Raw genomic sequence first — 17,151 nt, 5'->3', positions numbered from 1 at the left:
GAAAATTATTTCCATGTCATCATGAGAGATTACTGAAAAGGACTATCCTTGATGTAATTTAATTATTTCAATTGACTAATATATCGTGAAGGAACGCATTGCATTGTCTTCATGTTAAGACAGATGCTTGCTTTAAAAATCAAATTGAAAAATATGTTGATACATTATTTTATAGGAAAGAATGTTTTTGTAACTGCTGGTGGGAAAAAATAAATAGTCTTTTATGAAAGAAACCAGCTTCATTTATCAATAGCATGATGGCAGGGGAAGAGGGGGAAGCACACGGGGACACTTACTCAGTATGTGCTTCCAGCCTCCAGCCACCATGGAGCTGGCCCTTTCGCTTCGGAACTGGTAGCTCTGTGCTTAATAGCCTGAAGTAATTCTTTCCTGCCATAAGTTTTCTTTATTGTTTATGGACCTGTATAAGCTTTTAGCATCCATAAAATACTGTGGCAACAAGTTCCATAGCTGAATTCGGCAGTCAGTGAAAGTACCCCTGTGTAATTGTTTTGAACCTGCCCCATTAATTTTTATACCCTCAGAGTTTGTCCCATTAGTGACAAGGACTACTCATTCCCATGTCACATTCTGCTGCTGATTTCTGTAATCTTTTTAACATATTCTTTCCCCTTCTTAAGAGTTGTTTTTTTTTTTCACACTGAAAAGCCTTTCATCTTTGTTTCCCCTTTGAATTTAATTGTAAAAATCAGTATTATTTTTAACTGTATGGGGAGGTTTCTGTGCTTTTGGATCTCTTTCTTGCTTTTATGACAGTCAGTGCCCAGATTTTGCATAATGTTCTATAGGTCCTGAAGAAGACGATGGAGGTATCAGAGATGGTAGGTGGGTGGTTTTTACCACTTGTTTGTGCAAGCTCTTGTGCACAGCAGTTGTTTTAGCCTTATCTTTATCAGTGGGGGTGTCTGGTGCCCTGGACGGCAGGTATTCTTGCAGCCAAGGATGCTTTGCTGCTGAGAGCATATGCTGTGATGGTATGTGTGTCTTAGGCAGGGTCTAGAGCTATCATCTACTGCATTTTAGACCATAGGGTGTTTGTTATGGGATGATTTTTGCTTTTGTTTTTTTGGTTGGGTTTTTGGGATTTGGTTTTTTTTAATTATTAATACTGTGCAGTATATGGGTATTTTCTTGAACCTAACTTAAAACTCCATGATCATCTTTGGGTGTAGTCAGAGCTATTTTGGTGCTCATTATTGTCTGTGTTGAGTTTTTTTGAATTTTTTTTCTTCTTTTCTTACCAGAGACAGTTCTTTCTCCATTTATCTACAAAGAATTTTAATCACTGGTAAAGTTGTGAAAGGTATTCCTGGAAATCCTTTTCGTTGGCTTACTATCCTGAATAAATTAGTAACAGCAAATTTTTAATCTTTTTTTCCCCCAATTATTTCAATTATTCTGATACACACAAGCCTCAGAACCCAGCTCTGTGGGATCCTAAGACCAAGGCCACTGAAAATAGAGGATTTATGCCCTATTTTTTGCCTGCTTACCAACCAGTTGTTTACCCTATTGTGTCTTTTCCTTTTCTCCGGTAGGTAATTAAACATGTTTAGCAATGGATCTTGTCAAAAGTGTGTTGTATAATTCCAAGCAGAATATGTTCTTTTCCTGGACGCTCACCAACAGCCTCACAGACCTCTTAGCGCTTCATGAGCAATGACACGCCGGTATAAAACCTGCATTGACTCTGCCCAAATACACTGATTTCTCAGTCTGTTCATTGTTTCTTCACTTTATTACATCATCCATCAATTTGCCCAGTACAGCTGTAAAAGTCTGTTTCCTGATTTTTCCCTCTCCATTTGAAAAATGGTGTCACATTTGGCATTGTTCATTCTCTAGCAAGGAGTCCTTCTTTATAAAGCCCTGTGCTCAAGTACTGTAATGAGGGGTTTGATGGTGGTCAATTTTTGCACAAAATAAAATAAAAAAAAAAATAATAAAAAAAGACCTTAACATTAAGGCATAGCAATGCTTACACTGTGGGTGCCCACCCGCAAGAATAAATTGCAACAGAGTAAGTTTGGTGTTGGTGTGGCCCTTCATATCGAATGCCTTCGGGATGCAACTGGGTAGACGAAATATTAAATGCAGCTTATAGAAAAACAGTAAGATCCTCTTTTAAGGCCTCTTTAGGCAATGAGCCTGAGTAGCCTAAGGTATTCATTTTTCTAATTTTTGCATATATACTATTATACTATAATAGTAGTATATATTACATAATACGATTATTCTAAATACATATTTTTATATATAACATATATATTTTTATACAGCTTGTCCTATATGTATTTTCTGCAGATGTTCTTTCTTTCTTTAGAGAAATACTCACAATTTGCTTTGCTTTTGAAAGCTTTTTAATTGACAAAAAGCAGTGAAAGGTTATAAGCTTTGATTAAGCGGACAAAATGCTGTGTCTACTTGAGAGACAGTTTGTACTAGTTATATCACCTTGGCAGGTTTTACATGTGCTGACCACCTCTTTCTCCTGAGGTCAAGGAGGCTGTGAGTACAGAGAGGAAAGCGATTAGACTACTGTATAGTATTGCTTCCCTGAGTTTGGTAAAATGAAATGTATTTTCTATTTAAGTATGACATTTGGTAGTAATTTTCGTGTAATGGGAGCGAGAGCTAAATCTAGGAAAAGCAACAAGGAGTAATTACGGCTTATCAGTTCTCAGTCTAACCTGTCAGTCATCTATGAGGAATTGCTGTAGTCTTAGTTAAGTAGCCTGATAATTAGCTCAGCTTCATTTTGATCCACTTGAATTTCTTGAGGGTAATTTTTAATGTTTTACACCTTTACTATTGCAGGTGTCCTGCTAAGGTGCCACCTACTTATTATTCTGACAAACACCAAGAAATACAAATACCAAATACTTCTTTTGTGACAGGTAACTTTATTAATAATAGTCTTGGATCTGTCGCACCTGCCAGGTGCCAGTCTTTTTTCACACTCTGCAAGACTTTCTGAAGGGTAAACTGGAAAGGCATAAAGTTAGTTGAAGCTACTGAGACACACATTTGTAGGTGGGTCTATTTTGGACCTTTTTTTTTTTTAACAGAAGTTTCCATGAATGTGTGTCAAAAAACTTAAATACATTGAGAAAAAACAGTAGAAAGACTATATTTACAGTCAATTATAATGGGCACTGCCAACATATCCAATAACAAAAATAAAACAAAAACTTTTTTCATGTTTCTTTCATGCTTTTTTTCACAGAGATTTTTAAATATGATTTTGTTTTTTAAAAAATACAATAAGGAAATAATTACATTCTTAATATGAGAACATTATCTTACAACATACAGCCTGGGCCAATTAGTTTGAAAGTGTCTTTAACAAAAATTGATACTAAATTAAGTTTCCTCCATTTGAAAAAAATCAAATTGCCACAATCATCTCATGAAAAAAAAAACAACTTGATCCCCCAAAGTCATGATCTTTTTTTTTTTTTTTTAAAAAAAAGCATCACCCATAAAAAAAAAAAATTAAAAAGCACCTGGTACAGTAACAGGAGTTTGCTGAGGAAGCACAAGTGTAACATTTTCTTAAAAGCCATAGAAATGTAATGGTTTAAAATACAAGAGTTTTCCTTTAAAACAAAAGTCATGCTGCTCTATTGCTGACTTTGCCTGGTGATCGTGAAATTTAAAAATGGTGGAAATACAAGCTCTGTCGCTTTTTATTACAAAATTGTGCGGCAATAGTACTATTCAGCAAAACAGAGTATATTTCACAGCACTGAATGCGGGCTATAGACAGGTTATTTCCCGAGGTGTTTTTTTTTTTTCCTCCTTTCAAAACCTTGGCCGTTACATAGAACAGGCATGTCAGTAACGCAGCGTGCGATGGCACCGATGTGCTTACACATCAGAGACGTACAGTTACAGTACATGCCGCGCTGGGGGCGAGGGGGTGGTGGTGGCTTTACGGAGCCTTTGCTGGAGGAATGGTGAAAGATGCGTCATTTTGCCATCAGCCCCTGCTGCAGTGGGCACTAGAGGTGCCGAGGGCGACCGGCATCTGCGGCAGAGCAGAAGGCTGCAGCACCTGGGCTGGGGTTGTGTGCATGGCCCCGGCGCCACGCGATTTCTGTTTGCTTGGACAGAAATTTGCACACTTCTATCTCAGGCATGGATTAAAACCTGTCCTTGCCAAGGATTTTTTTCTTTCCTATGGGATTTAGGGGGTGAAAGATAAAATGCTAATATTGGGTAAACAAGACAGGTGATTTGGCTTTTGACTACTCTGCGTTACTTGATGTGGGACCACTTCTTAATGGCAACTGATACGTCATTGTAAATGTTGACTAGAAGCCTAATTTGCATCATAAATATGTACAGATATAAATTAAATATTTATTGAAATATACAAATAAATAACTTAATTTGAAATAAAAAGCCTAAATGAACTTACTTTTGCTTCAAATTTGTTTCTGCTCATATTTATGGGAACTTCATACTGTTTAGTCCATAGTCACACAGCATAGAACGTGCCCTCTATTTATAGAGTTAGTAAGTAAGCAGATGACCTAAAGTAGTATTAAAAAATCCTGTTTTCAGTGAAAACCACACTGACACTTCCTTCCCTACTGTATCTGCATTCCTGCGGCACTTTTTACAAAGCATAGTCCCAAGAAGCAAAGAGCCTTTTCTCATTTTGGGCCCCATTTCCACTCTGCTGAGGTCAATGGGATCTCTGGTACTAATTGCATTTGGGAACAGGACCTGTGTCTTATCAGCTAGCAGGTCTTTGTGATAGCTCTGTGCCTTCAAATCCCATCAGCTCTTGTGGGAAGTCCTCTGGCATCCAGCTCAGCTGGGAATCCCAGTGTACCCTTCAAGAATTACACTGACCTTTTCTTAAAGTTAAGAGACAAACTACAGGCTGGGCCATACAGGGATGTGATCCTTGATATCTGCTGCGGTGCCAGCTTCTGTGGTCTTAATTGCAAGTCTTAATTAATTATGAAGACTCCAGCCCTAACATCTGTGATTATCTCAAAGTACGAGTAATATTTTAATTTTTTTAATTAAAGTGATTTTTCTAGTCCTCACAGCTGAGGAGAAAAAAAATCTTGAGAATGTGATTGAAGGCTCTCCAAAGGCTTAAAAAAACACAGAGAAAAAATTAAAAGAACCCAGCTCATTATATTTTTTTTCCTCACTCTCTACTGATTTTTTAAAGCCAATCTTGAGATTTTGAAGGACTTAAGTTGGCAATTTACTGCATGTAAGTTCTCTAGAGTGACATGGATGGAGACAAAGACGAACAGATTTCTAATTTTACAGACTAAAATGCAAGACACTGTTTCCTAGTAAACAGAAATGGACTCCTGTCCAAGAAAATCCCCAATTCTTTGTAAAACTGTTTATAAAAGAGTCTGGAAACTAACATCTTTTCAATCCATCTTCCTCAAAAAATAATAGCTGAGGTCTGAAAAGATGAAGGAAACTAAGTACAGCAGTGTTCTATAACTCAAGTTTAACAATACTATATTATAAAAAACAAAACAAGGCTGACTGCATAAACTATTCTGAGTTGCCATTATCTGTTAAGAATTTATTTCAATTATGATTTCTTTTTCTAAAAGTGTAGAAAAGAAGCAGTATCTAAAAATACCTTTTGCCTTTTAAAAAAAATCAGGAACAAATCATAGGTCAACAACACGACCTTTGAAAACGACTGGTGTTTTGGAATACTAATAAAAAGAACGTACTAAAATGCCTTTTTTTTTCCCCCCAAAGTATGGCAGCTTTTTATCTCCCAATGACAAAAGCATCTGTCTAAATAGTATCCAAAAAATGCTTCACAGCTGAGTTGTGTCATCCCACGGTCTCGCACCAGCGTAGAGGACAGCAGCACTGAAGAGCTCTTGCCTTCTCAGCCAAGCAAGCCATGCCATTTCTGTGAAAACATTTCTTCAGTTTTCTTTTGCCACGTGAACCACTAACAGCAAGGCGATGGCTAATGAGCAAGACTTCACTCAGCCACCTCTGTGGCAGACCTCACAAAGTCAGTTTTAACCTTTAAGAGTATTTCTTATCCATAATGATTTCACATCCATCTTAATGCACTGGTCTTCAGTGGTGTTCAGGCCATCTGATGCAATATAATTAACATTGCTGGTCTATGCACTGTCAGCAAAGTAAACTTTCAACTGTGACTTTATGCTCCTTTTTACTTACTATGGTTGGTTTGGGTTTTTTTTTTTTTTGTTTTCATTTTCTTTACCAGTGAAGTTGAAAATAAAGATTTACAGCTAATAAAAAGGGGCACACGTAGTTACACAGCAATACAGTAGAGGGAATACAGGCAAGTTAGCACCGAGCTACCATTAACTTAACAGAATTATAAAACCCCTTTGTTGTATCGCTTGATACCACCTTTCAGATGAATCTTTTGCAGCCTATGTCTTGGTCCATAACAGATAAGGCCTTTATGGAAAGTGAGTGGTTTTGCTCTATTTATGTTCCATTTTTCATCTCCCATTCCTGGAAAAGGGGGGAAAAGATATGGAAAATGTTAAGAGAAATCAAGATATTTCACTGATGTCATCAGATCTGCTAAGCCAAAGCCAGCTGAGGTCAGTAACAGTTTTTCCATTAACTTTGCTGGATCCAGCCCTCTGCCCATAAATTAGTTAGGGAATGCTAACAAGTATGTCCTGATAGCGTCTGTGCGTAGCTTCCACCCCTCCGCAACTACTTACAGCAACTTCTTCCCTAGCACAGTGCAAGTAAGCCATGTTTGTTTTCTCTAAAGGGTACTTATGGAGCAAATTCACACACCCCAGTTGGTCTACAGCACTCCTATAGCGCAGAATAAGAGAGATGCTGATTTAGCATATAGGGGTTTCTAACTTAATTGCATGAGCCGGCAGGAAGCACTCAGTATCTCTCTTGGCTGACACCAAGTGATTGCTTTACTGTGCTTCAATTTTTTTATTATGAAACTCATGCAGACACACATTTCTATGGCTGAAAAGGGCACCTTACTGAGGTAGAGAAACTTAAAGGGAGGTTAAAGAAAAACAAATTAGTTGAACCATTGCTTGGCAAGTTAAAGAAATCACTTTGGCTTTCCGTGCCTCAGTTTCCCCACCTGTTAGCTGAGGACAGCTACCATCCACAGCAAAGCACGTAATCTGTAACGCTTTCATTTGTGTGTCTCAGAGCAAGGCATTGCTATTTCTTCTGCCACGTAAGTGAAAACTGTGAGATTTCTATAACTAAACACCCAGTTAAATCAAACTTGTGGCTACTGAGTGATACCTAGAGTATTTCCTAACAGTACATAGGAGCAGAAGAGCTGAAGAGGGATGGGCTCAGCCTAGAACATGCATACTGTACCTACTCCCTGCATCACACCCTTACAGCGATCAGAAAATAATGAAGATACAAAGGAGTTGGCCCCTCGCCGAAGTAATCCCTGTGGAGCAACCGCCCAGCTGTTCCTAGTCAGGCACTGGAGTCTACAGATTCCTCTCCCACCCATCTACTCTGCAGAGATACTCTGCAGGCAGCCTGCTGACTTGGCTCCCAACTTGGATTCCTGAATTTAACACTCATTCCACAACAGTTAAGAGCTCTGACTGAAACCTGTTACTTATCCATGTAAGTATCTGTTTCTGCTGCTGAAAGCAGTAACAGCATTAGTTTGGCTGAATAGCTGCATGACCATGACACCTCTTCAACCACGGTAAAGCAACAGTAAAGGTCACAGCTGGTGGCTGCTTTAGCAATATAAGAAAAAAGTCTTGGGTTTAAAGCAGGTAGAAAATAGCTTATTTTTTTTAATCTTGTGGGTTTTTTTTTTGTTTTCTTAAAATGGTACTTTTATTAAAATACACTCTATTTTGAATATTTAGTTTTGCACTTCAAATTGTGGCAAACCTAAACACAGCATAGGTGAAAACTAAATTACTTTAAAATGGATATTAAATGTATATTTTCTATGTATACACTGCCAAAGCTCTAAAGGAAGTTGTTGGCTAAGCAACTGGGAGGAGAATTTTTCTAAGTGTTCAATAAGCCTTGAAAGCAGTAGCTTCTTTTGCAGGTGCAGAAGGAACTTTTTCTTTGTTTCCATTTCCCCGGTAGGTTCAGGCCAATGAAAGAATGTCTAAGTCAACACTGTCAGCCTGACTGGGAGCTGGGAAACTGGGAGAGCTCCTTTTCTTCTCCAGTCCCTAAACATAAGCCGGATGTAAGCTGCTGACATTCACCACCGGTTGAAAACAGATCAGAAATACTGCAGTTTTCTTGCTACGCATAAAAATTTGGGTTTAGAAATTAATTTGAAATGTGAAATATTTAAATAATTGTTTTTCTTGTACAGAAAGGTATCTTACTTCTCTAGGAATGCTGACGCAGAATATTGTTTTCCACATTTTAATACAGACTCTATTTCCAGCCAAGTAGATGTTAACAAAATTGCAATTAAAATGCCTTCTGACTTCTTAAAAATAAGCATTAATACTTTCTAAAAAAATTAACAGCATGCTACAAACAGAAAAGTTAAAAAAACCCCAAATATATGTATGCATGTATGTGTGTATGTATGGTGCATGTCCTAAACAGCCGATCCCCAAACTGCTGCTAGTTCTTAGCTTTAACACTAGAGCTGTCCTCTTGCTTCACTATATTCTAACGTCAGTGCATCTGAGAGGGGACAGATTTTGGCGGAGCGGCTTCCAAAGCTGCTGGCTCAGGTGCCTCCCGTCCCCGCCGACGCACTGCTGCGCCGGCAGCTCTCACAGAGCAGGCTGCGCCGTGCACGCCTTTGGCAGCAGCGGCTGCCCTAGCAGGGAGCAGTGCAGTGCTGCGCGCGCGCGCGACGGTGATGAGAGGGTGGCTGCAAACACAAGGCTGGCTGGTGGCAGACTCGGCATCCTTCGTGCAAGGACAGAGCAAGAAGGGAGGCATTCAGTGCATTCAAGTACATACTGGGGTGGTGGTGGGGGAACACCTGACATGTTGAATGCTTATACAACGCCCTCATAACATTGGGAGATTGCCAGTTGCTGAAGATGCAAGTGTTAGCACAGACTTGAAACCTGTTTCACGCCCACGTATTACACTGACATCCATGCGTGGAGAGCCAAGTTCTGCTCTGGGATACTTACGTGTGACGCCCTTTCTTTAGCCACATCTATAAGGCCTGGGCTCACGCATAACTGCAAAAGGCCAAAAGAACTGAGAGCCAGATTCCACCCTCGCACACGTACAGTTGACGGCCCCTGAAAGCGGGGTGTGCTGCAGATGCATACCTGATGGCAGACTTTGGCTGCAGCTCCTTGCGAATGGGCTGAGTACAGCTTGGCTTGCACTAGCTAGTTCAGCAAAATTTCACTCTTAATATTTAGTGCATGAGGTTTTAGAAGAAGTTGTTAAAGTTGAATTGGCTACTTTGAGGTTGGTTTTTTTTCCCCTGGGATGGGAAATATGCTTAGTATCTCCATATCCCCTCTGATTAGCCTAATCTTATGTAGGAAGTTCCTCTACAAAAGAGCTTGACCAACCTATTGTGCCATCCAAAGCACAGTGATATCAAACAACACAGCAGGGCTTTTCCTGCATGGTATATGCTGAGCATAAAAAATATGCTACAGCTGGAAGCTATTCTTTACACCAAAAATGTTTAGGTTTATATAGTGCCTTCATTTTTTTCCAGCTCTAAAGATTAAATGGCTAGCTTTAATGTGCCTGTCCGGCATGTAGCACAAACCCGTGCTCCTTTTTGTAAGGACTGTGCTCTAACTGCTAGACCTCACTTCCCCAAGTAACGCTGTGCTAACATGCAAATCTAAGATGAAGTGTATAGTTAGAGATTATATCTTTATGAGACAAATTAGGGTATAATTGGCATACATAGATAAGCTTTAGAGCACATGAATCCTTCTTCAGCTTTGACACACAAGCAAACTTCAAAGTTAAATAGAACTGAAACCTACTACTTTTGAGTTTAATTATTCTTACTTGAATTTAACTGAATCAGGCTAACTGGCAGAAAAAGCAGTTGATGTCTTTCGAAATAATGGAGGAAATAGTGGTAGAAGAAGGGTGAGAAGGCTCTCACCCTCTCATTCAGTACAGTGGGAGAAGTATTTCATGGCCTGGGCAATGTAGAGAGATCAAAGGGGCTGAGGGGAGGAAATGGAGAGATTAGGATGTGCCAGAAAACCAACTCATTTCTTGAGATGATGATTTTTTTCAGTTACTACTACTGTTAGGAGCCAGGCTCATGTTCAGTTACTGTAAATGTATATAATCAATGAAGACATATAACAGAAGTAACTTAAAAAAAATCCCTATACAGAATACTTCATTGTTTTGAAAACAGAAATGGACTGCATGAAAGACAAATGCCTATGATTATTATTATTTATAATTACCATTAGCAGTAAACTACTAAATCAGTAAAATCTTGGGCCAACACTATTACTGTCACCCTTGAATATATGCTGCCCACATGCTTATGTTGCTAGCAAATTTAGCCCAAAAGAAGCATCATAAAAATCTCATTTAAACTCAAGCACAAAAATTAGAAAACTCTAACGATACAAGAGGAACGCAAACTTCAACCTGGTACTCATGAGACTAAATTAAATTAATTCAATTACTACTTTAAATGTATATTAAGAGCCGATACTTGCACAACTCACTGTTTATTATTATAATGTAGAACTAGTCTTTTCTTGCACCAGCTGGCAAAGATCAGACCCTATCTTGTGTTGTTTCAGAACACTTACTATAACAGTGCTCTTTTAACCACTTCTCGGCTCCACAGATTAATGTAACTTTAGGAAATCTAGATGGACTGCCTATACCACAGACCACTTACCTTGCAAATTAAATCTATAAAGGAACAGAGAAAAACAGGGAATGAGAGTGTCAGATCTGTCTCCCAACCCACTTACCAATTATTCTGCAAAAGCTTCCCCCAAATCATCAGTATTTATGTAGTAATACAAATAATTTAGATATGGCACATTCTCGTCTTAAAGCTAAATTTCACCCTCTGAAGCAGCAGAAACCAGCTTTTCCATCTCTCCTCTGTTTCTGCCTCACCACAAGCAAATAAGATTTTTTTAAAAGTAAGAAAAAGGACAAAGAAAATTAGACATTAAGTCTTCTCACCTTTGCTTTTCGAAGGACATGGCCTCGACAAGGAGAATTATTTGATGAGGGAGGTCGCTTCAGAGCTGCTGCGCTGTTCACAGGTATCGAGCATTCAGTATCGCTGGTGTCACAACTGGAGATTGGCGAGTTTTCCAAAGTTCGGTGCTTAAAAATTGGAGACTGATAAAGAGTCAAAACCCTACACTGAGTTTCCTCCAAACAGTCACGAGCAATATTTTCTCTCTAGACTTTGAACTGCAGATTTTTTTTTAAAGAAACCCTATTCATAATAATGATGGATAAATGAAAAAGAGTATAGAACAAAAGAAAACAAAAGAAAGTGTGTGTTCTGTGATGAAAATTCAAGTTTGTTTTCTGGGATTAAACAACATTGGGTCATCTGGAAGAATTAACGCATCCCTCTGATCCTTCCGACACAGCTACCCAGTTGCTTCTGACACAGATCCACAGCATGAACCACCACAGTCATGCTCCATCGTGAATGTGTGGGATGCATCCCTTGCACCGGGTGACAGTGACTGATAGGGGATTGACACAAGTAGGCCTCCATCACTGCACGATGACTTGGTGCATTTAAATCTCCCTGGGAAGGAGTCAAGTCTCAGTTCATGCACTTTACAGTCACTGAGGACAATGAGGTGTCAGCTTTTGTACATCCCCCTAACACATACTACCTGTGACTGCCATGTCTATTGGCTCCCTGTTGCTGTAGAAAGTACACCAGATGTAGGTGAAGAATGCAAATATGGCAGAAAGGCATTTAGTTCTGCTCTTACTTCCTGGGCTTAATAAAGCTATTGAAAACTCTCAGTTCCCACTCATTTTACTGGAGCTGAGAAGCTCATGGTACTGGGATTTGCGTATTTAATGGCTTTGCATACCTGTGGGCTTGATGTTCCTGACTTGGGCTCAATAGCCAAGCCCAGGGTGATGCCACCAGCCAACGCTTTCTTAAGGCTCTCCTTCACCTCGGTCAGTTCTAGCTCCAGGTTTACACGCTCAGCCTCCTTCTGCTTACACTCCTCTTCCAACTTCTTTAACTTGTCTTCAAGAACCACTTGGGTCTTCCTGCCTATCATCCACAACAATGTTATTATTTCAATAAGAAGCTTAAATTGACACTTACAGAAATTATTTTCTTTTAAAAAAAGTAAGGAACAAGGTCTCTAAAAATCAGTGACATCACAAAAATTTACATGCTTTGCAAAACCCAAGTTTTTCACCTAAAAGGTTTAGCAACCAAAGTCAAATGCTTTCTTTCACGTCCCTTCCCTAGGTTTCTGTCTAGTTTCAAATCAGTATTTGTTTTTTTTCCCTGTCATTAAAATATAATTATCCAGTCACAATAAAATTATTCCCATGTTCCGCTTGTCTGAAGTCCCCATCAGTGTCATTTCATATGTGTGCATATATATAATAACACACACATATAAAATAAGTATCTACACCTATACGTATATATTTATGTTATTTCATATCTTTATACAAATTAAGTGTAGACCTTACAGAGTATGGTTTTACATCAGAACCAAACCTCATGTAGTGGCATGTCTTCAGCACAGAATACGAAGCTATTTGGATAACTGAGCCTACCCAGGGCAGAATTCAGCAGACAAAGGACCTCATACCAGTATTGACTTCAATGGCAGCGCGTAAATCTTTCCTTTCTTTTCGGAGCTGGGCCAGCCTATTCCGCAGCGCTTCTTTCCTCTTCAGCAGCTCCTCCTCTTTGCTTTGTAACCTCTTTGCATCTGCCTCCACACGATTCTTGCCATATTTGTACTGCTCCGCATCTGTATGTGTTGGATTGTGGGTATTTATGGTTAAATTAACAGTAAGGCTCTCCACTGTTCCCTGAGACTGAACATCACATGAAGCATTTCATGGTTTGAGAAACCGGTTTACCATCCCCCTACCTTTCTCAAGGACCGTGATTCCTGCTGAGTTCTGAAGCACAGCTTTGTAAATGGTACACGATAGAGAGTTTGTTCTTTACATTTAGCCAGGGAATATGAGCAATACCAGTCACCTTACAGTACATTGGTTTTGAAAATGGCCTTGCCTTTCTATGTAGTTCAGAAGAAGGAAAGGAGGCTCCTCTTTATCCTTGAACCCTTGATTTTTAATTGGAAGGGGTCAGAGGAAAAGCTACCTGTTTGCCCTTTTTGCCTGGTTTCTTTTCCTACTTCAAGTACTTAAAGCACACGTCTTTCCTCACCTGACTATAAGAGAATACAAAGATGTTCTCACTTTTCTTTGATACATGAGAGCTGTCTTCTTCTCTTTTTAATTTCCCACATAAATGCTTTCATTTCGTGGCTCACATGTATCTGTGGTCTAATTTATATCACAGCTCCTTCTGCACCTCTGCTCCAGTTTCAGACCCAAAGAAAATACACAGACAAAGTGATATGTTAGCTGGCCTAGCTGAAGGCAAAGTCAACTAAACCATTCCTGACAAATAGTTGTCAAACCAGTTTTAGTCAGTCTTTAGTAACTGAAATGCCTTTATTCCCACAACTGTCTATTCCAGTACCAATTCACCTGCATGGGTAGAAAGATAGATACTTTTTTCCCAAAGTCTAACCCAAATTTCCCTTGTTGCCATTAAATCCATGACTTCTTAAACATTTCTCACATTCTTTTCTTCTCTAGCAAAAGCCATATTTTTGAATCCATATTTTAAAAATTTGATTATATTTCCTGTTTGTCTTTTCTTCTTTAAGCAAAGCAATCCATGTTAGGGATTTCCTACAGTCAGTTCACCTGCCCAGAAGAACCCTCTTTCTGGACGTGCCACTCACCAGTTGAAATCTCCTCTCTGTGAGGAAGCTTGTGAGCTGTGCAGGTGTCTTCATCATTTTGTAACAACACCTTTTCTTTTTCATTAATGACGAGTGCTTCCTCTTTCGACCAATATAGTGGTCTCATGTCTTTCTCAGCTCCTCATATGCCTCTTCCAACAGGAATACAGAATTACTCTCTGCCCCAAATGAAGAATCATGACCCTTTTTTTTTCTGCTGCCCTCATGACTTTGCAGCCATGGGTCCAGTCTCATATTTATCATTCGCCATATGACAACCCTTTATCTCGTGGCATAGCTGGAGTACTGATGAGTCACCAATGCACACAATATCTCCTATTTGAAGCCTTAGTGAGCATCTCCTGCTCAGCCTTTTGGCCACAGAAGAACCACAAAGGGTCTTTATCTTGTTTTCTAAGAAGACAGCTATTTTGGGTATCCTCATGACTCCACTCACAAGTGAGGCAGCAGTGAGGAGAGATACTTACTGGATGCAGTGCGCTTCACACATGACACGGATTCAGATTTCTTCGGCTGGCTATTTAAAGTTCTCCCTTTTCCAGTGATCCCATTAGCAGTCGCAGGAGGCTTCTTGCCTTTAAACTGTTTGAAAACAGAAGTACAAATGGGCTGCAGCTATTCCTGTGCCACTGGCATTGCAGTCACCCTTTCATCAAGGGCAAAGCTTGACAAAAAGCAGCTTGCTCAGAGAGCCTTAATAGAGTGCATTGATTGAGCTGGAGATGGAGCTTCCTCCAGAGCTGTCGACTGAGAGCTGCCTGCTCAGCAGGAGCCACACCGGCAATCACAAGGTAACAACAGGATGAACTCCCCATCTCTGGTGGCATCACAGTCTCCAAGTTATTTTAAACTATGGATTTACCACATTAAGAAAGCCATTGCGAGGCAGAAAAGTTGTACCTTTGAATAATTTTATACAGTAAAGATTCTTGAACCACAGGTTTGTCAGAGTTAATGTCATACAGAAAAATCCAACAGGGTTTGCGACACAAAAAAAATCAGCACTGTTTCTTATTTACTGTATGTCCTTACCATCCTTGTGGTGCATGGATTTTTTTTTTTTCTTTTCAAAACAATACAACTATTTCATATTTTAAATGTTAGGAGCTAACATACCAATTTCCTCTTATACAATCGTTAGCTACTAAGTAAAAGCTTTTCTTACTTATAAAAAGGCAACCTCTTATAATGGCCAGGCAAGCTCACAAGATTAATAGAAACAGCACATTTCATGTTCAAAGGGTTTCCATTAGAGGTCTCTCCTGCAATGAACTGAACCCTGGGAAGAAAAACACTGCCCTGACTAATCACAGTGTTTCCATGGGGGACGCTTTAGCCAAGCACAGTGCATACGTGTGCCATGCTCTGCTCACCTGCTTCTAAAAGCTTTTGAGGACTGAACTGGGAGTGTAATGAAAAGCCTGATGCTGCAGCCAAGGATCAGGGCTTTATATTGATTGGTCCACCTCTGATTCTCCAACTTCACTGAATTCTAATATCTGAATATGAAGTTTTTGTAGGGGTTGAGTTATGCAATACGACAGGTACCTTGTACAAGGGAAACACTTATCTGAGTGTTCCATTTCAGATTAGGTTGGAAACCACCCATTTTTGTGATGCGTTCACAGGCTTGTGCCAATGACCAGCTTTTGGAGATGGGCTATGGGCTCTAGACAGAGTGCCTGGCATGTCTGTGGCATATCTTGCTCTGCCCCACTGCTGGGGTCTGCCTGTCTGCTGCTGAGGCTGAGCCCACAGGACTTCATCTGCTCCATAGCTTTGTATTTCATCTGAGGCCACCCTCAAAAAGCAGCATAGACATAGGCTTAGGGTTTTTTTTCAGGGCAGGAAAATTATAGGCAGTAAGTTAAATATGGTATACACACACTATATACAATATAATTTAGTGTGTGTGTGTATATATATGTTACGATATATATATAGTCACAATATATAACCACTGTACATACAATATACAGATTAGTAACTGCCTAAGGAGACAGAACACAGCTAGATGTGCATTCAGGTTAAGTTTGGAAGGTCACATCTTTTTTTTTGTTATTATCCACAGTCTGTAAATCATCAAGAACTTGGGGGAAAAGCCTTTCCCAGGTGCCAATACTTCCACATCAGAATTTACAACTTAGCAAACCTAAGTTGCAGTGGACTCCTGGCTAAACTCTAAGCACTTCAGTGCTTAGTGCACAGGGACTGAAATAGCCCAAGGCCCTCAAGGTAACAACCACATAAACAGAACAGACAAAAAATTAAAAGCTTTGTTAAGTATTAAATAGTACAGTACCTGTGAGCCAGATCCCCTCCCCACAGCAGAGGTATTAGTGACAGACTGAGCAGAAGACAGATTGGATGAGACAGGGTATTTGTAATGGTTAGAGGAGAGTTTGTCAGTAGATGATAACCTATTGGGTTTTCTGTCAGCTGGCGGATAGCGCGCAAAGATTTTTGGAGACGGCAAGTTATCGTACAGGCCTGCGTTATCATAAAGCATTTCTTCTCCAATGTTCCTGCTACGAGAAGAAGGAAAGCCATCTTCTGGTTCCCACTGCAACACATACACTTTGGCAGTTAGTAAACAATACACCATGCAGGACCTCCTAAGTGAAATTAAAACATTAGTAATTTTCTGGACCATAGCAAACGGGTGAGCAACCTCGGTATTTACCCAGAATATGCTTATTGCTCACACTTGAGTCAAACTATTTAGAAAGGGTAGGGAGGACACAGCGTGGAAAGGAAGCATTGCATTACATAGCTCATAGCCTCAGTCCTTCACATTTTCCATAGTAGGAGCAAACCGGTACTATCCTATCACCCTTGCTGTTTCATAGACTGCACCTTCAGTTGTTAGCTCTAGCACTGAGGAGGCACAAGCAGACTGTGTTTGCAGAGCGATACTCACAGGCTACACAGATGAATCTGTGGGATTACATCTGGTACATGAGTTGTTAAAAGTAATATGGCCTAACAGTTAGCAGAAGCCAAGAGGTTTTTTTTTTCTTTCTTCAGGCTATATGTCTTTCCAGTGAATACCAGCTGCTGGTATGCTAGTATTACGTTTTATTTGCTGGAGAATTATTATTCTGAGCTAACCAGCTAAAATAGCTACAGGCCATTCCTATTTTTTTTTTCTTTT

General features: G+C 39.7%; 1 protein-coding gene across 4 annotated transcripts in view; it reads right to left on the bottom strand.

Moving 5' to 3' along the window:
- Positions 1–2,904: 2,904 nt before the first annotated feature.
- AFAP1 (actin filament associated protein 1) overlaps positions 2,905–17,151 on the bottom strand; it is a 120,831-nt gene continuing 106,584 nt past the window's right edge. For 2 of the 4 annotated variants that reach the window (XM_064449075.1, XM_064449076.1), the window contains exons 13-18: positions 16,300–16,560; positions 14,465–14,579; positions 12,801–12,965; positions 12,054–12,244; positions 11,170–11,331; positions 2,905–6,522 (exon numbers count right to left, since the gene is read on the bottom strand). In XM_064449075.1, coding sequence (XP_064305145.1) covers positions 6,496–6,522; positions 11,170–11,331; positions 12,054–12,244; positions 12,801–12,965; positions 14,465–14,579; positions 16,300–16,560 — 921 coding nt within the window. In that variant the 3' untranslated portion in view covers positions 2,905–6,495. The remainder of the gene's footprint in view (positions 6,523–11,169; positions 11,332–12,053; positions 12,245–12,800; positions 12,966–14,464; positions 14,580–16,299; positions 16,561–17,151) is intronic. The other 2 variants (XM_064449077.1, XM_064449078.1) reach the window with 2 other exon arrangements.

This window comes from Phalacrocorax carbo, chromosome 4 (assembly GCF_963921805.1).
Source record: "Phalacrocorax carbo chromosome 4, bPhaCar2.1, whole genome shotgun sequence".
NCBI lineage: Eukaryota > Metazoa > Chordata > Aves > Suliformes > Phalacrocoracidae > Phalacrocorax > Phalacrocorax carbo.
This window is presented reverse-complemented; position numbering and strand designations above follow the sequence as displayed.